General features: G+C 42.5%; 1 protein-coding gene across 1 annotated transcript in view; it reads left to right on the top strand.

The window, feature by feature from the left end:
* Positions 1–27,609, top strand: part of LOC139173819 (discoidin, CUB and LCCL domain-containing protein 1-like) — a 44,607-nt gene that overhangs the window by 7,185 nt on the left and 9,813 nt on the right. The window contains exons 3-10 of the mRNA XM_070763660.1: positions 9,544–9,681; positions 11,423–11,474; positions 14,603–14,675; positions 16,039–16,172; positions 18,408–18,445; positions 20,254–20,448; positions 23,979–24,100; positions 26,552–26,720. Of these exons, the coding sequence (XP_070619761.1) occupies positions 9,544–9,681; positions 11,423–11,474; positions 14,603–14,675; positions 16,039–16,172; positions 18,408–18,445; positions 20,254–20,448; positions 23,979–24,100; positions 26,552–26,720 (921 nt within the window). The remainder of the gene's footprint in view (positions 1–9,543; positions 9,682–11,422; positions 11,475–14,602; positions 14,676–16,038; positions 16,173–18,407; positions 18,446–20,253; positions 20,449–23,978; positions 24,101–26,551; positions 26,721–27,609) is intronic.

The following is a 27,609-nucleotide window of genomic DNA, read 5'->3' as shown; positions in this document are numbered from 1 at the left end:
CAGGAATTCTGGGAGTTGAAGTCCACATGTCATAGAAGAGCCAACTTTGCCTACCCCTGGTATAGGGCAATGATGAGGAACCTTTTTTGTGCTGAGCAGTGAAGGGCTGCTCGTCTTCGGTGCTACTGGTGCTCCCTCTGTGGCTGCCGTGGGCGTGTAAGTGTCTGGTGGTTGCACACACACCTGTCAGTGTGAAATTTGGCTTCTGAGCATGCACACTAAGTGAAATTTTGTGTGAGGACATGCGCGCGAGCAAGGCTTCAGCTATTTTCACTAATATTTTTGCTTCCGTGCATGTGCAAAAGCAAAAAATCGGTGAAAATCATTGAAATCTCACTCACGCAAGTGTCTTCATGCAAGATTTTGCTTGCTGTGCATGTACAGAAGCCAAATCGGCTGCGTATGCATCCCGGATTTCCCTACCAGGACGGCGCATCAGATAACATAACTTGGAACCCATTACTGATGCCGTGTGCCCAAAGCATGTGCAGGTTTTCTAAGCTCAAAATTTGAAGTCAGGTGGAATAAGGTATTCTATTGCGAGCAGAGGAGTGGAGGACTCTTCTTGTGAGATATTTCTGGACTCTCAATTGTTTTAATGTCCTATATGCAGTGCAGATTTCAGACAGGTGAGCTGTATTTGAGGATTGGTCTGGCAAATGCTTTGTATGCTCTGATTAGCAGTTTAATATTGCCAGTTTAATCTTCCATCTTTACTAATATTACAGCTTCCTCTGGAAGAAACTGGATCTTTCCATAGTGTGTCTCTTATTACAGCCTATCTCAATAAAATGTAGTTTTTAGTCTTTGTGTGGAATTATTTTCTTTATTTGGCCTACCTCAGATAGCTGACAACTGGGGACTTTAAAACAGAAATGCCTTAATTTCCGAATCATATTCTGTTCTTGAAACTTTTTGGTATAGTCAGAAATCTTTACAGATACCCAATTTAGTACCCAATTATATTTAACAGAAGAATTGCGCTCTCTCTCTTTTTATCTCTCTCTCTTCCACTTTCTTCTTCCTCTCTCTCTCTCTCTCTCTCTCTTCCTCTCTCTCTTCCTCTCTCCCCTATTTAACTTATTGTCATTTCAATCACATTGAAATTCATCCGATTTAGATTTAAATATCAGATTTATTAGAGTTGGAAGGGACCTTGTAGGTCATCTAGTCCAATCCCCTGTTCAAGCAGGACAGAGACATTTGAGACAGATGGCAGTCCAATCTCCCCTTAAAGGTCTCAAGTGTTGGGGCTTAGTTTAGTTTTGCTTTTGACCACATCAGTTATGGCATGTGTGCAGTCATGGTCATGGGCTGCTGCCCACTTGCGGGGGGACAGACGCAGTGGGGATTGCAAAAGAGGAGCTTACATAATGTATATTTTTGAGTGCCTGTGTATAATATGTATGTACACATATGGCATATATACATACAGGATTAAATAGTATATTTTGGATGTTCAGTAAATATCTTGTATCTCTTTGAAACAAGGAGAGGCCAGGCATCCTAACCCAAACCCTTGATGTGGCCTTTAAGCCAGTCACATGACCTTTAAGCCACCCCGGTCACATGATCATCAAGCCATTCCCACCTGGTCACATGGCCAGCAAGCCACACCCACAAAATAAGCTATGCCCACAGCATGGTAGTAAAAATTTTTGTGGCCCTTCACTGCATATATGGCTCCTACCTAAATGGGCCATCAGAAGGCTGCAACCCATGATTTATTATTTATTTTTATTTATTAATTGGATGTATATGCCGCCCCTCTCCGAGGACAATTAATTCTGTTGCTAGTAGATTGCAACTCTTTCCAGACTCTTGCATGGTGTTTCTATGCTTTTGATTTGTCAATTGCCATTTATCTTGCTTTAAGCAGATTTATATACGCCACTTTTGAGTCCCTTGTGATTGGAGCAGCCGCTGTGTCCTGTTAAACTACCTCATGCCCAAACCCTTGACACACAACAGATACAAACTTAAAGCTCTAAACTCAGCTGCAGGAAATACGACTTTGGTAACCGAGTAGTTGATGCATGAACTCATTACCAGACTCTCTAGTATCATCACCTAACCCCCAAAACTTTACCCTTACACTATCCACTGTTGAGTCTTAAAAAGTCAGTAAGGGGCTTGCATAAGTGCACCAGCGTGCCTTCCATCCCCTGCCTAATGTTTCTCTCTTACTATTATCATGTATATAAATATGGTTATTTATTTATTCATTCCATTTTTATGCCGCCCTTAGACTCAGGGCAGTTTACAACATGTTAGCAATAACACTTTTTTAACAGAGCCAGCTGCACGAATCCCAGCGACCAGTTAGGTCCCACAGAGTTGGCCTTCTCTGGGTTCCATCGACTAAACAATGCCATTTGGCGGGACCCAGGGGAAGAGCCTTCTCTGTGGTGGCCCCAACCCTCTGGAACCAACTCCCCCCAGAGATCAGAGTTGCCCCCACCCTCCTTGCCTTTCATAAGCTCCTTAAAACCCACCTCTGTCGTCAGGCATGGGGGAATTGAGATATTCTCCTCCCCCTAGGCTTACAAAAAATTTATGCATGGTATGTCTGTATGTATGATTGGTTTATTAAATTAGGGTTTTTAAATTAACTTAAATATTAGATTTGTTTATATTGTCTTATTATTGTTGTTAGCCACCCTGAGTCTACGGAGAGGGGCAGCATACAAATCTAATAAATAAATAATTAAATAAATAAATATTGCCCCCACAATTCGGGTTATATCTTTGTATACCACCAATACATACTTGACAAAATAAATAAATTAAGTAAACAAATTTAAAAGTTAAATTAAATTGCAACAGGATTGCAGGGTTTGTGATCCGGTGCTCCTGACAAAACCCAGGCATTCCCTGCTAAAAATTACCCAAGTTTCCCATCTCGTTTGAGTTAGCTGGACTTTCTCCACCAACCTCCTCTTTTGGCAGCCGGGACTTTGAATGTTGACAGCAAAAGTGTCATGCATTTCCAGGAATGTGCGTCCTTGCCCCACAGTTCCCTCCCGCCCTCAATTGTCTGGCTCCAACAGAAGCCCTGTGACAGCGCCTTTCCCGTCTCCTTCCAGCTTTCCGCAGAGTTGCTTGGGAGGGAGGGCGTGCAATTCTGTGGCCTGGGCCTTGCGAGCAATCTGACCTGGGAGCCGAGTGCTGCCCTTATGACAGGGAAGGGAGAGAGAGCATTGTTTTTGCTCGGTGGGCGAGGAGGAGCAGCAAGGGAAATGGGGCAGCTGCTGGGAGGCGGCAGGCAGCCCAAGGATAAAGGAAGCCGGATGGACTTTGTGTATTTATTGCTTTTGTATCCCACCCCAATGGCTTTATGTTTAAGCATTTCATGTCACAACATTGTAGAGAGGAGATGGAGGCAGCTTAGGAAGCATCTCACCTGGCTTGAACCCATTTACAGGTTCTTGGCTAGTTGTTACTTTGGCTTCCCCAAGCTTGTTGCCTCGTTCTTCTCCTCCCTCCCTCCCTTCATTTCTTCTTTCTTCCCTCCCTCTTTCCACTCCTTTCTTTCCTCTCTCTCCTTCCTTCCTTCCTCTCTCTCTCCCCTCCCCCCTCTTCTTCCTTCATTCCTTAATCTCTCTCTCCCCCCTTTATTTCTTCCTTCCTTCCTTCCTTCCTTCCTCCTCTCCTGCCTCCTTCTCTTCCTCTTCCCCCCTCTCTTCCTCCGTCCCTTCCTTCCTTCCTTCCTTTCTCTCCCTTTATTTCTTCCTTCCCCCTCACTTCCCTCATTCCCTTTCTTCCTTTTCCTTCCTCCCTCCCTCCCTCCCTCCCTCCCCCTCCCTCCCCCTCTTCTTCCTTCATTCCTTAATCTCTCCCCCCTTTATTTCTTTCTTCCCTTCTTCCTTCCCCCTCTCCTGCCTCCTTCCCTTCCTTCCCCTTCCTCCGTCCATCCCTTCCTTCCTTCGTTCCTTTCTCTCCCTTTATTTCTCCTTCCCCTTCTCTTCCCTCCCCCTCTTTCTTCCTTCATTCCTTCACCCCACGGGCACAGTGAGTGATCTTGTTACGATCTCCTCTCTAGGCTTAGAGGCCCTTTTGATACTCTTTGGTGCCTCCATTAAACATGCTGGTAAGGATGGTGGTGGGGGGAAAAGTTTATCCAAGAGGTGTAGGAATTTGGCAAGATTGAGCTCAAGGGAGGGAGGGTGTCAAACATGTCATTATTCACGAGTGTCATCATTCCCACATCTAAGTCAAGCCCACCTTGAATTCCTTTCCATCCTTAATTTCTCTTGACCGTTAGTGGTTCAAATTCTTGTAGAGAGCTTAAGCTTGCAATCAATTTATACCAGTGCTTCTCAATTATTTTCAGTTACGCACTCCCCCCAGGAAGAAGTAAACATTTCACAAGCACCAACTCTCGTACCCCCCATCTCGTTCCTCGGCATTGTGTCCAGGCAGCCCGTTCTAAAAGAAAACATCTCGTGAGTTTGAGAAGTTTGATTGAACTCACAAGATGTTTTCTTTTAGAATGGGCAGCCCTGGACACAATGCTGAGGAACATGCTGGAGGTAGGATGTGCATGTGTCAGGTTGGATGTGCATCCTATTCCCTGCGGCAAAATAAAGCATGTTACCAGGGTCATGCCTCCCCCCGGCATCGCTCGGCACCCCCCCAGTGAGGCGCCCCCCATTATTTGAGAAGCACTGATCTATACAGTGATCTATAGCCCTTGACTTATGACCACAATTCAGCTATGTTGCTAAGTGAGACATTTGTTAAGTGAGTTTTGCTCCATTTAATCAGAAGGTCACAAAAAGTAATCACATGACCCGGGGGCGCTGGGACTGTCATAAAGAGAAACCAGCTGCCACGCCTCTGGATTTTGATAACATGACTGCAGGGAAAATGTGAAAAACAGTCATAAGTTGCTTTTTCTGTGCTGTTGTAATCTGAACAGTCACTAAATGAACTCTTGTAAATTGAGGACTATCTGTTTTCATTTGAACTTCCTGAATCTCCTGATTTCTCTGGCACTTGACATTAGACTTTACTTTTCAGTAATTTTGGAAATTCCAAAATTTCTTCGTAGTAGAAAAAGAATGGCTTCAGTACATAATTGAACTACCGTATTTTTCATAGTATAAGATGCACTGGAATATAAGACACACCTTGCTTTGGGGGAAGGAAAATGGGGTGGGGAGAAATCTACCTACTAGGTATTCATCTAGCTAGCATCCTTAATCTGTTCAGTTTCAGACCATTATTTTACTCCTGGTTAGGGCTACGTCTTTGCAGGCTTTATCCTGTAAAGACTTAAGGCAGGAAAATAATAATAATAATAATAATAATAATAATAATAATAATAATAATAATAATAATAATTTATTAGACTTGTATGCCGCCCCTCTCCGAAAACTCCCTCTGCTTCTGAGGGAGTAGGAATAATAATAAATGCTGTTAGCCAGGAAGATTGTTACAACCCCATTAGGGCTGAAAAAACCTTTTTCAGAGGGAGTAGGAATGAAAACAAGCCTGCAAAAACTTAGGGCTGGGGAAAAAGCTACATTCGAAGTATAAGACTCTCAGAGAGAGCAGGAAGCCAGGAAGATTGTTAGCACCTAGTTAGGACTGGGAAAAAAGCTACATTCGAAGTATAAGACTCACCCAAATTTTCAGCCTCTTTTAGGGAGGAAAAAGGTGCGTCTTATACTCCGAAAAATACGGTATCTGGGAAACCCACAGCTTTTGGGAAACATTCTTTTCCCTATTACTATTACCACGGATATTACCAGACATGATGAGATTAGACCAGGAATAAAGTGTTGGGAAACAGTAGACTAAATCCTCTGCTGAAGACCAAACCCTACGTCCTGTGCAGTTGCTGCTCCTTAACGCAGAAATTGCAACTTCATGTAGACTTCAGCCCTAACATTCTACTTCCGGAGACACAGTGTACAACTTGAAAATAGAGGCAAAACCACCCAGGTCAGGAAAGACAAGGTCAAAGCAGGAAACAGGATGGATAAACATCAATTCTTTTTAAAAATCATATTTTTGTTTAAACCGGGTTCTTTAATTTAAATTGGATTTTGTTTTATTTTTATCAAATGTATACTGCTCAAAAAAAATAAAGGGAACACTTGAGCAACAGAATATAACTCCAAGTAAATCAAACTTCTGTGAAATCAAATTGTCCACTTAGGAAGCAACACTGATCGACAATTAATTTCACATGCTGTTGTGCACATTCAGCTTTGTACAGAACAATAAGAATATTTCATTCATTCAGATCTAGGATGTGTTATTTGAGTGTTCCTTTTTTTTTTTGAGCAGTGTATTTTAATAAAATGTTTTTGGAGTAAAAATCTATCTAAAGACAGTTTTCTATTTAAGATACATAAATAATTTAGCTTATTCGGCACACAATGGAGCTGAGTTATGTAGCATGAGGCTGTATATTCTGCAATATTTTTATTTATTTATTTTATTTCATTTATTTGTTTTGTTAAGTACATAATAGTGGTATAAAGAAATATAATAATATTTATATACATGATACTAGTAAAAGAGAAACATTAGGACAGGGCACTCTGATGCACTTATGCACGCCCCTTACTGACCTCTTAGGAATCGGGAGAGGTCAACAGTGGATAGTGTAAGGGTAAAATTTTGGGGGTTAGGTGATGATACTTCAGAGTCTGGTAGTGGATTCCATGCATCAACTACTCGGTTACTCAAGTCGTATTTCCTGCAGTTGAGTATAGAGCAGTTTATTTTAAGTTTGTATCTTTTCTCTTGTGTGCTCGTGTGTTGTTGCGGTTGCAGATGAAGTAGTCATTGACAAGAAGGACGTTTTAGCAGATGATTTTATGGGCTATGCTTAGGTTGTGTTTAAGGCGACATGGTTCTAAGCTTTCTAATCCTAGGATTGTAAGTCTAGTTCCGTAGGGTATTCTGTTGCGAGTGGAGGAGTGGAAGGCTCTTCTAGGACATTTTCTAGAGTGTTTATGTCTGAAATGTGGTGTGGGTTCTAGACAGATGAGCTGTATTCAAGGATTGGGACTGTCAGTGAATCAACAGAGGGTCAAAGGAGGAGTTGATGCGGGACAGAGATAACAGTTGCTCTTTAAAAAATTATGATGTAAATCGAGTTGATTTAAATCAAGCCTTTTTACTAGTGATTGATTTAAATCAAATCCGCCCTGCCAGAAAAGCATGCTGACAAACCTGCTGTGTTTATCTTCGCTTTACCATCTAGTCCACAATTGTTTTCCTTCGCTGCCTTGTCTGTCTACTCGGTTAAATACATTTTCTCTTTGCCTTGTTAGCTGTGAGGGTCATTCCAAAGAGGCTGGGGGGGGGGGGTTGAGGTATACAATCTTGCTTAAGGGAATTTTGAAGGATGAAGACAGAGTTGGCCTGTGGAAGAAATTCCAGAGGTTTTCCTATAAATTATGGTCCTGGGATTTTGTGCGTGGGAGTGCGGAGCATAGTAAGGTGGGGATGGGGGCAGGATTGCACACTGTTGACTCAGTTGTGGTTTGTGGCTATTTAATCGAAGCAGAGACAGTGTTGCATCATATATTCTATCGTAGTCATTTTTCCTTTTTAGTTTTAGAGTTGTTTTTCTGTGCTTGGTGTTGTTCCATTCCTTACATGTTCATTTTTATATTATTAAATGAAAATTTTAATTTTAAAAAAATTAAAAATTTTGGGAGGAACGTGAGAAGAACTTTGCTCCAGCATCTTGCTTCTCATAGGCATTTCCAGGCAGAGAATTGAAAGAAAGGACTTCCCCTTTAGTTATTTTTCCCAGCAACTAGCAAATTACCATTTCTGCATGCAAAAGTTCCCTGGAACAATAAATCAACTCTTTCCAACAAGGATCCTCTGCCAACAGAAAGGAAGCCAAAGCTGAGGCATGGGAAATGAGAGGGCTGAATCAACAGGCTCGGGGCCAGTCCGAAATTTGGCAGAGCTGTGTACTAAATCCTAATAAGGATCTTCTCGGTAGAACACAGACACTTTGCAGTGGGCTGCTGATGTCACATTTCGGTTTTCTTTCTTTTTCCTTGTCGCTTGCATTGTGACCTTTATGGAGTCCAAACTCTAACTTTTGGGGACAGTGAAATCTTAGTCAGCCGCCCACTACTGTCTGACTTGGAGTGGTGCTTGGCTGGGAATGTCTGCATAAAATCTAAGTCTATAACAAGGATGCGTAGGATGAGGCTTAAGCATTATAAAGCTGGGCTGAATATAAAGAGTGAAAGAAAGAACAAATCGTGCACCCAAAGGCACTTTCCTCTCTTCCTTGCCTAGCATTACCACTTTCACTCAGTTGCCAAAATGAAGTTCTTGATGGAACAAGGCCCAACCTTGCCGGCAATATAAAAAACTTTTACATCGCCGACGATGTAAAACTTTTCAACATCGCTGACGATGTAAAACTTTTCCATACCACCGATAACACAGCTACTCTACGGTAGTGTCTGAATGGTCAACTGGCAACTCCAAATCTCAACCAAAAATACTGTCCTACACATTGGCAAAAAGAATCAGAACATTAAATACAAGCTGAATAAACAAGACCTTACAGACAACCCTCTTTTCATAAAAGACTTTGGAATACTTATCTCAAATGACCTAAGTGACAAGGCCCACTGCAGCAACATAATAATAATAATAATTTATTAGATTTGTATGCCGCCCCTCTCCAAAGACTCGGGGCAGCTCACCAAACATCACCAAAAAGGCTTCAAGAGTTATTAACCTAATCCTATGTAGCTTCTGCTCTGGTAATCTCAGACTGTTAACCAGAGCATCTAAAACTTTAACCAGACCAATCCTTGAATACAGCTCATCTGTCTGGAACCCACACCGCATTTCAGACATAAACACTCTAGAAAATGTCCAGAGCTACTTTACTATAAGAGCCCTCCACTCCTCCACTCACAACAGAATTCCCTACGCAACTAGATTTATAATCCTAGGTTTAGAAAGCTTAGAACTACATTGCCTTAAACACAATCTAAGCATAACCCATAAAATCATCTGCTACAATGTCCTTCCTGTCAACGACTACTTCAGCTTCAACCGCAACAACACGCGAGCACACAACAGATACAAACTTAAAGTAAACCGCTCTAAACCCAACTGCAGGAAATACGACTTTAGTAACCGAGTAGTTGATGCTTGGAATTCACTACCAGACTCTGTAGTATCATCACCTAACCCCCAAAACTTTACCCTTAGACTATCCACTGTTGACCTCTCCTGATTCCTAAGAGCTCATTAAGGGGCGTGCATAAGAATACCAGCATGCCTTCTGTCCCCTGTCCTGATGTTTCTCTCTTACTATTACCATGTATATAAACATTGTTATATCTTTGTATACCACCAATATGTCCTTGACAAAATAAACAAAGAAACAAATAAATAAATAAAAATAACTGGATGAAGTTTTGCTGGGAGAATAGAGGTTCATTTATTGTTGCTGAAGGATACATCAAATGGCTAGTGTGACTCTGAATAAAAAAAGTCCATAGTTTATAACCCTTCTTTCTTGTTTTCCCATTCCAGGTCCATTCTGTGGCAGTGCCTATCCTCCTCGCTCCATCTTGGTGATGAATTCCAGCTTCATAACCATCTTATTCAACAGTACAAAACACCGGTCAGGCCGTGGCTTCCTTCTTTCTTATGCCAGCGGCAACCGGTCAGGTAGGGAAAGCGTCTCCGTCGCATATTGCTTCAGCTACTGATGCTGCACACTATTAAAAACCAAAACAGCACTGATGATGTTTCCTAGTTAGGTAATGAAATATCTCCAAGAAAACCACCAAGCTCGGAGAATACCAAGAACCCCACTGTGTTCAACCCTGAGCTACAAGTATTAATAATAATAAGAAGAAGAACAACAACAACAACAACAACTACAATAACAACAGCAACAACAACAACAGAGTTGGAAGGGACCTTGGAGGTCTTCTAATCCAACCCCCTGTTTAGGCAGGAAACCCTACACTACTTCAGACAAATGGTTATCCTCTATGGGTACAAAAACAAAATGTTGCAACCAAATTTGCAAAAAACAAAAATAAAAGTTGCACGCAAGGGCAACCAAAGTGGCAAAACCAAAAAAAAGGGTGCATATTGTCAGGTGCAAATAACAAAAATGTCTACCGGCCATTGGTTTATCCAATATCAAACAGTAGTTCTTCAGTTACAGCCACAATTTCTCCGAGAATTGTTGCTTTCTTTTCATGTGAGTGAAAGGACCATGGTATAGTTTCTAGTACAGTACTTCATTTTTAAATGTAGAGAAAAATGTATTGAAGTTCAATTACACCAAGTTAAAAATGAAACAGTAGTGAAAGGTAATTTCAGGATTCAGAAATCCATGAAAATAAACCTTTTTAAAAACAGGTCAGACAGTTCCATGTGACTTTACAAAGCATTCTGGCACGTTTTTCCTCAGAATTTTTCTTTCTAGATTACTGACTGGAGTATTTGATGTAGTGATTTGATTCACTTGCATGTATAATGAAAGACCAGAGAATAATGTCCAAAGTGCATCACCCACTATCCAAAGTACATTACACACTTAAAGTTTTTAAAATAATATTTATGGTCTTCTATTTTCAGTATTAATATTTTCTCTGCCTGCTTTTTCTAAACAGGCAAAAATGTAGAAATACTCAATTCCTGAGAATTCAGCAACTATCTGTGTAGCCAGAAGGGAAAAGGCTGTGCAATGTTTACAGAAAATTCAATAAACACCAGTTGATTATATAAACAAAGTCACAAAGTCGTTGTTTGCATGTAAGAAACTCCTGCAGTGAGCTTGTATCATCAGTTGAACAAGAGTTGCCTCAAATCCTTTTGCTGCAAGATGACTTTCCCATTTCAGCACCTCAGAAAACCAGGATGGCAACTTGATCCCATTGCAGATTAGTTCATGAGCCAACTTGACAGATGCAAAAATAGTCAGGAACCAGGATAGAGTTCACAAGTACTACAGATTTATTTCATGCTACCTATGCACAAGAGTTTGAACTACAAATGATCAAGGCTCCAATCCACATTATGATAGTGATATGCAGTGATGGGCTAATTAAATTTTTACTACCACACTGTGGGCGTGGCTTATGCATTTTGTTTCAACATCTTTCAGTGCAAATTGGGTGCTCTGGGGTGGAGCTCCAAATTTTGCTATCGGAACTGTGTTCCTGACCATTCCCGTATGAGCCCATCACTGGTGATATGGATAAATGTGACTGAATGTTTTTAATGGCATGGGTTTTTAGGCATGTTTAAATTGGATTTTAGTATGTTTAATGGATTTTAGTTTTTAATTGGGTTAGTTTTAATTTTCATTTCTACTGTTTATGTTTATGTATTTATTCTTTAGCAGCAGCGGGGATTCATCGCAAATGTTCTGTTCTCCTATTTTCTCTTTCAGATTTGATTTCATGCTTACAAAAAGGCATCCATTATAACACTGAAGAAATCAGGTAAGAATGTTTGATAAAAACCCATCCTGGTTGCATCTAAATAAAGGAAGATCTTTATTTATTTATTGTTAGAGTTGAAAGGGACCTTACAGGTCATCAAGTCCATCCCCCTGCTTAAGCAGGAAATCCTACAGCACCCCAGCCAAATGGCAGTCCAATCTTCTCTTGAAAATGTCCAAAGTTGGGGAGTTTACAACCTCCTCTGGCAGGCTGTTCCACTGGTTGATCGCTCCGACCAACAGGAAGTTCTTCCTTATCTCCAGGTTGAATCTTTCCTTGGTCAGCTTCCAACCGTTGTTCCTTGTCTGGCCCTCTGGTGTCCTGGAAAATAGTGTGACCCCCTCCTCTCCGTGGCAACCCCTTAAGTACCTGTATACAGCTATCATGTCCCCCCTAGCCCTTCTTTTTACTAGACTATCCATGCCCAGTTCCAGCAACCTTTCCTCGTATGGCCTGGTCTCTAGTCCCCTTATCATTTTAGTTGCTCTTTTCTGTACCCTTTCCAGAGTCTTTATATCTCTTTTGAAGTGTGGTGACCAGAACTGGACGCAATACTCCAGGTGTGGTCTGACCAGGGCCTTATAGAGTGGTATTATTACCTCTCTGGTCTTGGAGTGTATTCCCCTGTTCATGCAGTTTAGATTGTGTTGGCTTTTTTAGCCGCTGCTGCACATTGCTGGCCCATGTTTATCCACCAAGACTCCAAGATCCCTTTCACAGTCACTTATGGTGAGTGTGGTTTCACCCAGTTTGTATGCATATTTTGGGGGGGGGGGTTTCCCTAGGTGCAGGATTTTACTTTTCTCTACATTGAACTTCATTTTGTTCATTTTGGCCCACTGTACAAGTCTGTCTAGATCTTTCTGTATCCTGAGCCTATCCTCTGGGGTGTTGGCCACTCCCACCAGCTTGGTGTCATCTGCAAATTTAATTAATTCCCCCTCTATTCCCTCGTCTAGGTCGTTGATAAATATGATACCCAGCTGTACATCTCCACCCCATGTCCAGTCAATGAAGCAGTGGAAGTGATGTGCCAATGTCTGGGGGCTGTTGGGGTCTGGATGGCTGTCAACAGACTCAAACTCAACCCTGATAAGACGGAGTGGCTGTGGGTTTTGCCTCCCAAGGACGATTCTATCTGTCCGTCCATCACCCTGGGGGGGGGGGAATTACTGACCCCCTCAGAGAGGGTCTGCAACTTGGGTGTCCTCCTCGATCCACAGCTCACATTAGAGAAAGATCTTTCAGCTGTGGCGAGGGGGGCGTTTACCCAAATTCACCTGGTGCACCAGTTGCGGCCCTATTTGGACCGGGAGTCACTGCTCACAGTCACTCATGCCCTCATCACCTCGAGGTTCGACTACTGTAACGCTCTCTACATGGGTCTACCTTTGAAGAGTGTTCGGAAACTTCAGATCGTGCAGAATGCAGCTGCGAGAGCAATCATGGGCTTCCCTAGGTATGCCCATGTTACTCCAACACTCCGCAGTCTGCATTGGTTGCCAATCAGTTTCCGGTTACAATTCAAAGTGTTGGTTATGACCTATAAAGCCCTTCATGGCACCGGACCAGGATATCTGCGAGACCGCCTTCTGCCGCACAAATCCCAGAGGCCGGTTAGGTCCAATAGAGTTGGCCTTCTCCGGGTCCTGTTGACTAAACAATGTCGTCTGGCGGGACCCAGGGGAAGAGCCTTCTCTGTGGCGGCCCCAACCCTCTGGAACCAGCTCCCCCCAGAGATCAGGACTGCCCCCTCCCTCCTTGCCTTTTGTAAACTTCTTAAAAACCCATCTCTGCCGTCAGGCATGGGGGAACTGAGACATCCCCCCCTTGCCTATGTAGCTGTATGTATGATATGTTTGTGTGTATGCTTTTTTATATACTGGGGTTCTTAGGCTTTTTAATGAAAAATTGTTATTTTAAACTTTAATATTAGATTTGTTACTGTATATTGTTTTTATCACTGCTGTGAACCGCCCCGAGTCTGCGGAGAGAGGCGGCATACAAATCTAATAAATAATAAAAATAAAAATAATGTTAAAGAGTACTGGGCCTAGGACTGATCCCTGTGGTACCCCACTGCCTACCTCTTTCCATGTGGACTTGGTCCCATTGGGGGCTACTCGCTGGGTGCGATCTCTTCTACAGTAGAACAAAACCTAATGTTTATAAAGCACAACTACATGCAACTGCAATAGAAGGGAGATGAAACGTGGATTAATTTTCTGCCAACCCTAATTTTAATTTTCTAATTGTTTCACAAATGGTAGCTTTGGAAGCAATTTGCAACAGCTTAGGGATTGCAGACCTTATTTCGGTAAAGAAAAGGACACATTAAATATTGCTTTGATCAGCTATATCTGACTATTATCTTTAAATTCTCTGCCTTTGTTTTAAAAAAATCACTATGGTGTCCTGCCAACTTTCGCCGCTCTCAAAAAAATGCAACAGATGCAGTTTGTGCTGAATTTTGCTGTATTTCCTGAGATCAGTGTTTCTCAGCCTTGGTAGCTTTAAGATATGTGGACTTCAATTCCCAGAATCCGTTTTCATTTCTCAACCCTGGCAACTTTCTCAGCAGGTTGGTTGGGGAATTCTGGGAGTGGCAGTCCACACATCTTAATAGTTGCCAAAATAGAGAAACATTGCCTTACATCTTGCTGTTACCCTAAAGTAAAAACTGGAATCAGTCTGATTTTTGGAGCAATTGGCTCATTGTGTGTTTTTATGCAGTTTGCTGAGTTGTTATAATGTGATTAAAAAGGAACCCCCAAAACATAAAAAATACAATCTGAACTATTTAAACAGTCTTGTGTCTGTCTTTCTCATTTGTCAGAAATGGTATAGGCCAGAGGTCCCCAAACTTGGCAACTTTAAGACTTGTGGACTTCAACTCCCAGAATTCTCCAGCCAGCATAGCTGGCTAGAGAATTCTGGAAGTTGAAGTCCACAAGTCTTAAAGTTGCCAAGTTTGAAGACCTCTGGCTGTGGGGTATACTGTTTGAATGAGGGGGCTGGACTAAATGACCTACAAGGTCCCGTCCAACTCTGTTCATCTGCTGAAACTTTGAACTGTCACTGGACGAACTGTTGTAAAATCATGTTCTTCTCTATTTATTTTTATGTAGAGTTTATTGTCCTGCAGGCTGCAAGGGAGTGGCAGGTGACATTTGGGGAAATGTCAACCAAGGATACAGAGATGTGAGTTGTTCACTGTGAATCATGCATTCAAATGTACTCTTGTTCAGAAGGTTGTTTTCCCGAGGACATGGAACCTTCCAAAGGCTGTCTGGTTGCAAGGTTCCTGTTATATTACTGATTCCTGTTTCCATTTTAAGGGAAACTTGGCTTGAGGCAACCAAGTTCAACTTCTTTTGTGAGCCAGGCTCATAGTGCGCTGACCACGGTCCTGACTTTGTTGGTCTTGCTCTTTGTTAAGTTAGGGGACCGCCTCTGACCCCATACCTCATTGTGGCCAGTAAGGGCCCACAGAGTCGGCCTTCTCCAGATCCCGTCCAGCAAGCAATGTTGGTTGGCAGGACCTCGGGGAAGAGCCTTCTCTGTGGTGGCTCCGACCCTGTGGAATCAACTGCCTACTGGTTTTCCGGGAAGCCGTTAAGATCTGACTTTTCTGGTAGGTCTGGAATTAGATTGACTTTAGTGTACGTATAGTTCTTTTATAATATTATTGTTTTATTATATTACTGATCTTATTGTGTATTCTGATCGTATTTTATTATTGTTGTATTTATGTCACTTGTTAGCTCCTATGAGTCCATTTTGGAATGAGCGGCATATAAATACAATAAATATATTATTATTATTATTAGTAGTAGTAGTAGTAGTAGTAGTAGTAGTAGTAGTAGTAGCAGCAGTAGTAGTAGTATTGGTGGCATAGGTGGGTTTTTAGGAGTTTACAAAAGGCAAGGAGGGTGGGGGCAGTCCTACTCTCTGGGGAGAGTTGATTCCAGAGGGTCAGGGCCACCACTAAGAAGGCTCTTCCCCTGGGTCCTGCCAGATGGCATTGTTTTGTCGACGGGACCCGGAGAAGGCCAATTCTGTGGGACCTAATCGGTCACTGGGATTCATGCTGATTCGTGTTGATTATATAAAATCAGAGTCCTTAAAGGCAGCCTAATTATATTTCTAATTAAGAATGGATCTTTGTATGGCCCACATTTTAAAGAAAGATTAGAAAAGCATCATGATTCAAGGCAAAAAACCAACCAAAATCTGCAACAAATTATAGCAAAAAACAAACCAACCAAGAGCATTTTAAACAGCAGCAAAACATATAATAATGTCACACAAAACCTCTTTAGTGGTTAGTATTATTATTTTTATGTTTATATTTACCTCGGATGGAAGTTTGGAATCCGGCCCATCCATTCCACAGGCCGAATCTGTTGCTCTGATCAACCCTTCAGCTCTTTCAGCCATGTGAATGAACTGAGCCTAAGAAAATGTAATGAAGAGCAGAATTGTTCTTGTGGCGCTTTTTCCACTTGATTTCTGTTGCCGGGAGATTTGTCACAATTGCCCCCTTTTGTTTGTTGCCCTCCAGACTTCTGTTCTGTGCAAAGCAGCTGTCCACGCTGGGGTGATCTTGGACGAGCTGGGAGGACCGGTCGTAATATCCCAAGAGAAAGGAGTCACCCTGTACAAATCCAGTGTTGCAAACGGACTGCATTCAAAAAGGTGAGTATCCAACAGAATTGTCAAATTGCCGACGACAGGGATGGGGAACCTTTTCTTGGTTGGCGTGCCAAAAGGGCTTGGATTCCAGACCCAACCAGCTCTTTGAAAAGTTGATTGCTTTCCAAGTGCAACCCATGTAATATACATTTCAGTAGGTACATAGCAAGGAGAGAGACCTGGAGGGAGAGAATGAGAGTGAGGATGAAAGAGGGAAAAGAGAGAAAGAAAGAAAAGGGAAAGAGAGGGAGAGAAAGAGAAGTGGAGAGGAAGGAGGGAGGGAGGGGAAGGAAGGAAGGAAGGAAGGAAGGAAGGAAGGAAGGAAGGACTTATGACCTTCACAGCAGTCCCACGCTCGTGTGATCAAAACTTGGCCACCGTTTCATATTTATGGCTGTTGCTGTGTCCTGAGGTCACATGACCCCCTTTTGCAACCAAAGCAAAGACAATGGGCTTTAGATGATCAGTTGATCCTTTGCAGTTAGGTCTCAGATAAATTAAAATAATCCTTATTTTGCTACCTTCTGTCGTTTTTCATAAAAATGAAAATCCTAGTATCCTAAGTTCTATTGCTATATTATGGAAAAATCAATACTGCCAATGTTAATGCACAACATATTTATCATTTTTTTGTAAGCAGGCAAGATATAAGATACAAATTGGAAAATTGTAGAAAGACACGGTCCTCTGAGATTGTTCATGACAGCGGTCGCCCTTACAAAATGTGCAGTAGTTATTTTTCACAAACTAAAGTAAATAAATAAAATTCTACTGGACAGCAAAACCAATTCTCATGCTGTGGCAACATCTGCTTTGCATCTTCTCTAATGTCACAAATATGCTTTTTTCAGGAGGCAACTGGACTTGCTTGGGTTTTTTTTTCCTTTGAAGACCTTTCTCATCCAAGAAGCTTCTTCAGTTCTGACAGGAGAGTGAGGAATGGAAGGATATATATTCCTTGCAGACAGGTCGTCGTTATCATCCATTTAGGGAGCCCTTGAAGGATGCAAATGACCAGCAAAGAATTAATTTAATTTGTTTGTTTGTTTGTTTGTTTATATGCCACCCCTCTCCGAGGACTTGGGGAGTGACTTACAACATATAAAAAGAAACAATAGTATACAGTAGGCTAAATCCAATTAACTAAAACTAAGTAAACTAGTCTAAAATCCCCAATTATATTAAAAATCAATCATGCCCGTTCAGACAACAACCATACATACCATTCATCAGCTAAAGGGCTAAGGTCTAATCGCCCCAAACCTGGCGGCATAAATGAGTCTTTAGACTCTTGCGGAAGGCAAGGAGGGTGGGGGCAGTACTAATCTCCGGGGGAGCTGATTCCAGAGGGCCAGGGCCCCCACAGAGAAGGCTCTTCCCCTGACATTGTCTAGTTGACGGGACTCGGAGAAGGTCAACTCTGTGGGACCTAACCAATTGCTGGGACTCATAAATCCTTCCAAGAAGCAAAAGATCTTCAAAGAAAAAATAAGAAAGTTCAGTTGCCTCCTGAAAAAGCACCTTTGGAAGAACCATGACAAAGGATGACTGAGAATCTTTACAGATTCTTCTCTAATGGTTTCTACGTGGGAAAAAAAGCGTGAGGAATTCTGACAGTTGAAGTCAATAAGTCTTAAAGTTGCTAAGGTTGGACATCTCTAATATAGAGTCCCTTGCTCGGCAGAGGTTTGTAGAACGGAGAGAGGTTCAAAGAGAGACAGAGTCCACCGTAGGAGCAAGAGAAGCCAACTTTATTCTTTTCGCCTAGCTTTTTTAATAATTATGTTATCTCTATGCTGCTTCAGCTATGTACATGCATAATTTTTTCATGATGTGGTAATGTGCATTCAATGAAGTGTAGCATTCATAATGTTGCAAATGCAAAGACAAACTCTAAGGAAATTTTTTAGCAGTGAGCAAAGAATGTGCTTTGAGGTGCCAGCAAGCACACTCCTCTTACATTTTGCTACAAGCTAGAATTTCCCCAGGCTTGAACTTTCCCAGGCCTACCCAGAACTTCGTGATTGTAAAGCCTGAGCAAAACCCATGCTAACTTATGCTAACAGTATAATGTGAACTGAGCATCCATATGTGGCTTTGTGTCACATCTGGGCTTGCTCAACCATGTGCCCTTTGAGCTACGCAAGGAATACTACAGGGGGTTAAACTGGAAGACCTCTAAGGTCCCTTTCAACTCTGATATTTTGTATTCATTGATGTGTGTTTCATTTTGAACAGGGGATCATTATCAGAAAAACGCCTCATCTTTTACAAAGGCAAGTCTTTCAACTGCATCCATTTCTTTGCATGCCCTCTTTGGGGGGGGGGACCATCTGTTTCCAACTATCAAGATTGCAAAATAACCATTTACAATAAACTGGTGCTATTAAAGCAGCAAAGTGCTGTTGAGATCAGCAATTTGGGTTTCTTCTAAAAAAAAAAAGAAGCTACCAGGGAGAATTTCTATAATAGGAGTGCTCTATTAAAAAGGGCCTCTTGATGGATGACAATGGAGCAGAAAGTTATTGAATTTTGGATTTTAAAAAAAAATCAGCTGTATTTAAAGGATGTTAACTCCAACTTATTTAAGGGCCCCTTCCCAATCTAGAATAGTTCAACTGTCTTGAACTAAACCTCTTGTCTCTTCTATAATTCAGCATTTTGGGAGAAATATTTCATATTTTTCATATTTAATTAGATTTCTTGGCCGCCTTTCTCCTATTTTTATTTTCTGTCCTGGCCTCATGGCTACTATTTAGAGTGGTCCCCAAACATGGGATCTATGAATCAGAGTTTTGAACCTACTAATTTTGGACACAAAGGAGGTAAATGTCACACACAATCCATCTCCATTTCGACTTTTTCCTCTGTATCCCAAATGTAGTGATTACGGAAGCTATGGTGGCTAGAGAATTCTGTAAGACAGTGGGTGAATGCAGCCAATCTCTCTCAGCCCAACCTATCACCTATTTAAACCTTAAGAACATAAGAACACAAGAAGAGCCATGCTGAATCAGTCCAAAGCCCATCAAGTTCAGCATTCTGTGTCACAGAGTGGCCCACCAATTGTCCATGGGGATCTTGAGCAGAAAGAGAAGGCAAGACCCTCCCTTTCCCCTGACCCCCAACAAATGGTACTCAACCAACATAGAGGTGGCACGTGGACATGTTTCAATAACCACTGATGGCATCCATGAATCTGTCTGAAGCTATCAAGGCTGACAGCTGTCATGACCTCTTCTGGAAGTGAATTCCATAAACCAATGACCCTTTGGGTGAAGAAATATTTCCCTTGATTTGTCCTCACTTTTTTACCTATGAGCTTTAGGGAGTGCCCTCTCGTCCTAGTATTGTGTGATAGAGAAAATAATTTTCTCTATCCACCTTTTCTATCCCATACATGATTTTATACACTTCGATCAAGTCCCCTCTTAAACGCCATCTTTTAAGGCTGAAGAGACCAAGGCGTTGCAACCTAGTTTCATAAGGGAGGTGCTCCATTTCCTTGATCATTCTTGTTGCCCTTTTTTGCACCTTTTCCAGTTCCATTATATCCTTCTTGAGGTGAGGTGACCAGAACTGTACACAGTACTCCAAGTGTGGTCTCACCATCGATTTGTACAGAGGCAATACAACACTTACTGGCTTATTTTCGATTCCCTTCCTAATCATGCCAAGCATGGAATTTGCTTTTTTTACTGCTGCTGAGCACTGGGTTGACATCTTCATTGAGCTGTCCACCAAAACCCCAAGATTCCTTTCTTGGGTTGCCTCAGAAAGTTTGTTCCCCATCAGTTGGTAGGTATAATTGGGGTTCTTTGCCCCAGTATGCATAACTTTGCACTTGTTTAGGTTAAAATGCATTTGCCACTTTGTTGCCCACTCACTCAATTTCGAAAGGTCCTTCTGGAGCTCCCGACAATCAGTTTCAAACCTTCTTGAACATTCAAAGAAAAGGTGGGGTAAAAATGCAATACTAAATAAATAAATAAACTGACAATATTTCTGGGGCAATAGAAATCGTGATTAACTGGCAAGTAACTGTGAGGCCAAACAAAGAACCTCTGCTTCCTTGTTTCCCTAGACTGTGCCATGGCTTTGGAGGTTGCCAGTTTCAACGCTTCTTCCTGCTGGCATGAAGAGAATGTTCTGGGGGACCATCATGCTTGGGCCGCTGAGCAAGCAGCATTGGCGACGGAGGGTTCTTCTTGGGCAGCAGATCACAGCTCTGCAAATGAGTGGCTGGAAATAGATTTGGGTGGAAAGAGGAACGTCACAGGTCAGTAAGTATCACCAGCCTTTTCCTTTGTCTAAAACAGTGCTTCTCAAATAGTGGGGCAGAAGGGGGGAACGAGACCGGGGGGGCGTGTGACCTGGGGGAACATGCACTTTTTTGCTGCAGGGACAGATGGGCAGCAGCCAGTGTGGTCAGGTGCTCCGTCCCAGTAAGAAATTCTGGGATGCGCATCCCCGATGCAGCCACACATGCTCCCGTATGAGATTTGGCTTCTGCGCATGCAGAGCAAGCAAATTCTTGTGTGAGGAACTCGCAGGAGCGAGACTTCGGCGATTTTTGCCAAAATCTTTTTTTTGGGGGGGGGGGGAGGGGAGGATATAAAATTTTCTTTATTTTTCCTTGAATATACAGTAAAAACAACATGAGCAGTAAAAAAACCCACAGAATCAATGCCTAAAATAATAATTGATATTTCTTTGGTACGTTAAACATTCAGAGAAAAAGAAATGCGAATAATGCTTTTAATATGTATTTTTTATCCTCTTCTTTGCTAAGTTAATTAAAATTAACTACACATGAGACATATTTCATCAACAGATAGCAATATTGTAAAATCTAATGCCTTATATTCCCTTTTTCTATCTATAATAAAACAAACATCTTAGCATCTTAACTCAACATCTAATTTAATCCTTTCATCTCTGTATTAACTCCTTATCCAATGCTGCCACCAATCCTTATTTCGTCATCTGGGTCTTTAATAGATTAAAATTAAATCATCATGTATTTCTTCAAAAGTAAAATTACTTCTCAATTATTTTTAGTTTCCAACCATTCATAAAACATTCCCCAGATCTTATAGTAATCACACTCAATCTTGCTCACGCGCGTGTCCTCACACAAGATTCCCCTTGCTGTGCATGCTCAGAAGCCAAATCTCACGACGATGGGCATGCGCATGCCCACCAGACACAAACGCACCTGTGACGGCCTCGGAGGGTGCACCGGTAGCGCCGAAGACGAGCAGCCCTTCACTGCGCAGGGAGTAGGAGCTTTTTGCACCAAGCAATAGCACACAGCACAGAGCAGGAGATATGAAGTGCAGATCACAAACCCTTAAGAGACACCAAGGAAAAATATTTAACAAGAATGAAAAGAAAGGAGGAGAGAGACGGAGATTGTGGGACAAACTTTAAGTCTCCCGAAAGTTAAGATGGGGAAATATGATGAAGTGCATGTAGTGCTTGGCTTCACTGTGACTACGGTGGGAAACGAGGAAAGACCAGTATGTTTACCATGTCTAAAAATGTTGGCAGCAGACAGCATGAAGCCAAATAAATTAAGGCGTCACTTAAACACATTACACCCCAATCACACTGATAAGACACTTGAATTTTTTCAGTGAAAACGTGCCGAATATTGCAAACAATCATCCCAGTGGAGAGCTAGATGTGCGTGTGTGAAATGTTTACTTCTTCCTAAGTGAAGGGCGTAACAAAATATAATTGAGAAGCACTGGTCTAAAACACGCATGTCCAACCTTGACAGATGGAACAATTTGTGGACTTCAGCTAGCTTGTTCTTCTTGCTTCTTCAGCTAGCTTGGGAATTCTGGAAGTTAAAGTTCACAAATCTTAAAGTTGCCAAGGTTGGGCACCCTTGATTTAAATCAAGTCATATTCTGGGACACAGTATCGGATCTGACTGCCTCCTTCGTTTCTGGTCCATTTTTGGCCTCCACCCTTTCATTCTCTCTGCCTTGCTTTTCCCGGCCCGCCTCCCTTTCCTCCTATCTCATCCTGTTCCATATGAAAGATGGGTGGACTGAATGAGCCTCATATAGCCTGGCAAATCCACCCTTTGTTTCGAGATGCCTGAGACCACATGAGGCTTTGCGTGGCCACCCTATAATGGAGCTTCTTTGGTGAAGAAAATGGAGGCATTGTAAGACGGAGGGACTGGAGACCGAGTGGAATGCAAGATGGGAGAAGGAAAGTTATCGCACATTTCTCTCAATTGGTATTGTGTGGACCAAAGAGGCAACATTGGACATCCAGCTAACCAACCTGAAATTCTCCAAGTAAAGTGCTCTGCTGAACATCCATTTCTTTTTCCTTCTGACCACAGCCTTTCAGTTCAATAGGGAAGAAATTGCTTTTGATTTTTTTATCCTAAAGGAGAAAAAAATGTTAGAGAAATTCTTAATGGCTGAGTGGTTGGTTTTGATACTGATTGCTTTTACGAGGTGATTGAATACTCTGTCTTTCACTGCGGACTTGTCTCTCCCAATGTCTGCAAACTCCTCTATGCTGCTAAATGTAAAGGAAAGACATAAGGAGCAGCTGCCAGGGAGTCTGTTGTAATATTTTTACTTTTACTCCTTCTTGGGTAGAGCTCGTAGCTAGACAATTGAATATACACTGCTGAAAAAAATAAAGGGAACACTTAAACAACACAATATAACTCCAAGTAAATCAAACTTCTGTGAAGTCAAACTGTCCACTGAAGCAACACTGATTGATTTCACCTGCTGTTGTGCACATTCAACTTTGTACAGAACAAAGTATTCAATGAGAATATTTCATTCATTCAGATCTAGGATGGGTTCTTTGAGTGTTCCCTTTATTTTTTTGAGGAGTATAGTTCCATTCAATGATGGGTTTCACTTACCTTTGCTACTGGTTCGGAGATGAAGTTTCTGTGCATGCACAGATCGTCCGTAATGTCCTCCGCACGGAACCTCCCACCACCACCACTACCAGTTCGCACGAACCTGGGCAAAATGGTAGCAATCCACCACTGGTTCCATCATAAAGCCCTACATGACTTAAGGCCAGACTATTTACAGGACCGTCTCCTGCCACATAACTCCCAGAGACCTAATAAGAGCACACAGAGTTGGCCTCCTCCAGGTCCCATCGACTAAGCAATGAAGGTTGGTGGGGCCACAGGGGAGGGCCTTCTCTGTTGCCGCCCCGGCTCTATGGAATCAGTGCCCCCTCCTGATGCTCGTACTACTCCCACCCTACCGGCCTTCTGTAAGGCCACGGAGACCTGGCTTTGCCAGCAGGCCTGGGAGCCATGAATTGACATCTATCATGGGCAAATTGTATGAATGGTATGCATGTATGCTGACTGGATAGTTTAACTGTGGGTTTTAATTAGGGTTTTATAGTTTTAGAGCTGGGGTGGCGCAGCAGGTAGTGCTGTACTGCAGGCCACTGAAGCTGACTGTAGATCTGCAGGTCAGCGGTTCAAATCTCATCACCGGCTCAAGGTTGACTCAGCCTTCCATCCTTCCGAGGTGGATCAAATGAGGACCCGGATTGTGGGGGCAACAGGCTGGCTCTGTTAAAAAGTGCTATTGCTAACATGTTGTAAGCCGCCCTGAGTCTAAGGAGAAGGGTGGCATAAAAATCAATCAATCAAACAAACAAACAAATAAATAAATAAATAAATAAATATTGGACTTCTTTTTATTGTATTTGTAATTTTATATTGTTGTAAGCCATTCTGAGTCCTTTGGGATTGGGCAGCATAGAAGTCAAATTAAATAACCACCTCTATTCTAGGAATTATCACCAAGGGGTCTTCCCATAAATCCAACTACTACGTCAAATCGTACCAGGTTCAGTTCAGCAGAGATGGCAAGAACTGGAAGACCTACAAATCCAGCACCACCAAAGAGGAAAAGGTGAGGTGGATTAAAATGAGCAACTGCTTTTAGTAAGAGGGTAGAAAATACAAATTACCATTACTGGTTATTGAGATTGTTCATCTTCTTTTGTGGGATTATTGAGTCTGTCATTTTTACTTTTGTGGTTGTCTGGTTTGGTACAGCAACCAAGCAGGGCAGGTACCAACTTCAACAGGTAGTTAGGGCTGCAGAAAAAGCTATTGCTGCCAGTCCGCCTTTCATAGAAGACCCGTATATTGTGCAGGTCAGAAAGAGGGCTGAGAAAATATCTACAGACCCTTCATATCCTGGACATAAAATGTTTCAACTCCTCCCTTTAGGATCACACTATGCATGCTACTAGACCAGTGGTTCTCAACCTGAGGGTCAGGACCTCTTTGGGGGTGGTTTCACAGGGGTCGCCATGGGAAAAGACAAATTTGCCCCATTTTATGACCTTTCTTGCTGCAGTTGCTAAGTGAATCACTGCAGGTGTTAACTTGAGAACACGGTTGTTAAGTGAATCTAGCTTCCTTGTTGACTTTGCTTATTAGGAGGTCACCAAATGTGATCACGTGACCCCTGGACATTGTAACCATCATAAAAATGAGTCAGTTGCGGCTGAATTTTAATCATGTGACATGGAGGTTCTGCAACTATCATAAGTGTGAAAAACAGTTGTAAGTCACTTTTTTCAGTGCTGTTGTAACTTTAGAACAAGTCAAGGACTACCTGTATTCATGTTAAGAGAAGAAAAGAAATCTGAGGTTAGAGAAAAAGGTTGGTGTTTCAACTTTTGGGTCAAGTAGAGGGCAGAAGAAGAACTGGAAATGCTTTTGAATCTGAAAATAATCCAGTTTCTGTGGCACTCTACGTAAAGCCTTTAATTTACTTAGAGACTATTAGGAACCACACTATCTTCGGGACCATTTCCTGCTGCATACCTCCCAGTGACCGATTAGATCCCACAGGGTTGGCTTTCTCCGAGTCCTGCTGACTAAGCAGTGCAGGCCCGCAAGGTAGGGCCTTCTCTGTGGCGGCCCCGGCTCTCTGGAACCAAACTACCCCCTTGAGGTTCGTACTGCCCCCACTCTACTGGCCTTCCCAAAAGCTTTGAAAACCTGGCTTTGCCATCAGGCCTCAGGGCCATGAAAACTAATATCCTTGAATCCTGGCCGGAATATATTTTGAGGGGTGTGTGTGTTGGTATGATTGTGTTGTTTAGTTTAAGGGTTTTTTACATTGTTATAAATTGTTTTAATTCATTTTATATTATGTTAGTTTTAATCTGTTGTGAGGTGCCCTGAGTCCTCAGGGATTAGGCAGCATATAAGTTTAAATAGATTAGATAGATAGATAGATAGATAGATAGATAGATAGATAGATAGATAGATAGATAGATGATAGATAGATAGATAGACAGACAGACAGACAGACAGATGATAGATAGATAGATAGATAGATAGATAGATAGATAGATAGATAGATAGATAGATAGATGATAGATAGATAGATAGATAGATAGATAGATAGATAGATAGATAGATAGATAGATAGATAGATAGATAGATAGATAGTGTTCTGCCTGACTGGGCTCATGCAATGCGTAACAGTCCAAGGAAAAGAAATCAAATACACACGTGCTCTTCTAATCAGCAAGCTTGTATTAAACAAACAAAAAAGGGTTACTCAAAACAGTCCTTAGTGTCAGGAAACAATGATAGTGCAAGGCTTACTTCAGCCGCATACAAAAACACAGGAAAAAGCAAACACAGACAACCTGGAATGAGCAAAGACGTTTCAGGAGTCCTTTTGAATCTTTGGAGCAAACAGCAAGTCCCAGAGGTTTCACCTCCCATGTGTCTGAAAAAGCAGAAACTTCAGAGCAGGAACCACAAAATAACACAGATAAACAGCCACAGTTCCCTTTTATACCTTTAGCCCTCATTAAGGGAACCACACCCAGCCCTCAGTATAAGAACCACACCCAGCCCAGGTGCTACTCTGATGACTTGTAATGCTCCTTCAATCGATCCCTCCTTTGCATAGCTCTTCGGCTACGCAGGTCTATGTATTGATCTGCAGAAGAATCCAAGGACGAAAGACTGTCGGAGGGACTGCATGCCAAATCCCCTGGGCTGTCTGCTGAGTCCTGCGAACCAGTGGCCTCATCCTCCTGGCTGTCTGCCACGTCTTCCTGGCTGTCTGCCATATCTTCCTGGCTGTCAGCCAAGCTTTCGCACTCACTTTGTGCCGCGTCTTTCCCATCTGTGGGAGCAACGGCTGGCCCAGGCCCAAACACAACAGACAGACAGACAGGCAGACAGACAGGCAGACAGGCAGACAGGATTGTAGTTTAACCCACCTGGAGCACAAAGGCAAGGGTGGCTATGTTAGACTGAGACTCATGTGAACAGTTATGGTGTTGTTTTTTCTGTTCTTCCTTCCTCCCCTGAAAACCTTTCCCAGATCTTCGAAGGCAACAGCGACAGCTACCAGGAAGTCTCCAATGCCTTTATCCCACCCATCCTGGCCCGTTACCTGCGTGTGGTACCCCAGAGTTGGAACCAGAGAGCCGCTCTGAAAGTAGAGGTGCTGGGATGCCAAACCCTTCACCCGAAATCCATTGAGACTGAAGGTAGAGAGTTCAACGATATCTGGAGGGCAGCAATTTCCCCGTCCTTGTTCTGAAATCAGGGGGATTGGTAGCATTAGCAGACATTTAAGGGGGTTCCAAGTAACATTGACGGGATGGTCTCCTGCCTCATGCATCCCAGCGACCAGTCAGATTCCACAGAATTGGCCTTCTCCACGTCCTGTCAGCCAACCAATGTCACCTGACGGCAGGGGTGGGCTATTGCCTGGATGGGGGGAAACGCAGTGGGGTGGCAAAAATGGAGCTCCATCCTAGAGCACCCAATTTGCATTGAAAGATGTTGAAAGAAAATGCAGGACATCCTGAATAAGCCACGCCCACAGTGTGGTAGTTAAAATTTTGGTAACCCTTCACTGCATGGTGTGGCCTAGGGGAAGGGACTTCTCTGTGGTGGCTCTAGTCCTTGGGAATCAACTCCCTCCAGAGATTCGTACTACCCCTACCCTTCTGTCCTTTCACATTTTAAAAACATACCTTTACTGGCCTAGGGCCCTTGAGCGTTGAATCCTATGATTTTGATGAGACAAATCTTGGTTAAATGGTTTTAAATGTTTTGGGTTTTTAAGAGTAGGTTTTAATTACAGTGATTCCTCATCTTATGAACCCCTCATCATACAAACTTTTCGAGATACGAATCCGGGGTTTAAGATTTCTTTGCCTCCTCTTAAAAAACCCTTTCCGTCTTACGAACCTGACTACCGAAGGGATTCCTGACTGACTCTCTGACTGCCAAAGGGATTTCCTTGCCTTGTGACTGTCACCACCGGGATTTCCCATTTGCTTGCATGGGATCTCCCTGCCGGAATTCCCCGCCCTCTTTTGCTTGCACCTGAGGCGGGGAACGCCAGAGCTGCCCCATTTCCCTGCCACT

This window comes from Erythrolamprus reginae, chromosome 11 (genome assembly GCF_031021105.1).
Source record: "Erythrolamprus reginae isolate rEryReg1 chromosome 11, rEryReg1.hap1, whole genome shotgun sequence".
In the NCBI taxonomy this organism is placed as follows: Eukaryota; Metazoa; Chordata; class Lepidosauria; order Squamata; family Dipsadidae; genus Erythrolamprus; species Erythrolamprus reginae.
Note: the sequence above shows the minus strand (reverse complement) of the source record. Positions and strands in the feature narration are given on the sequence as shown.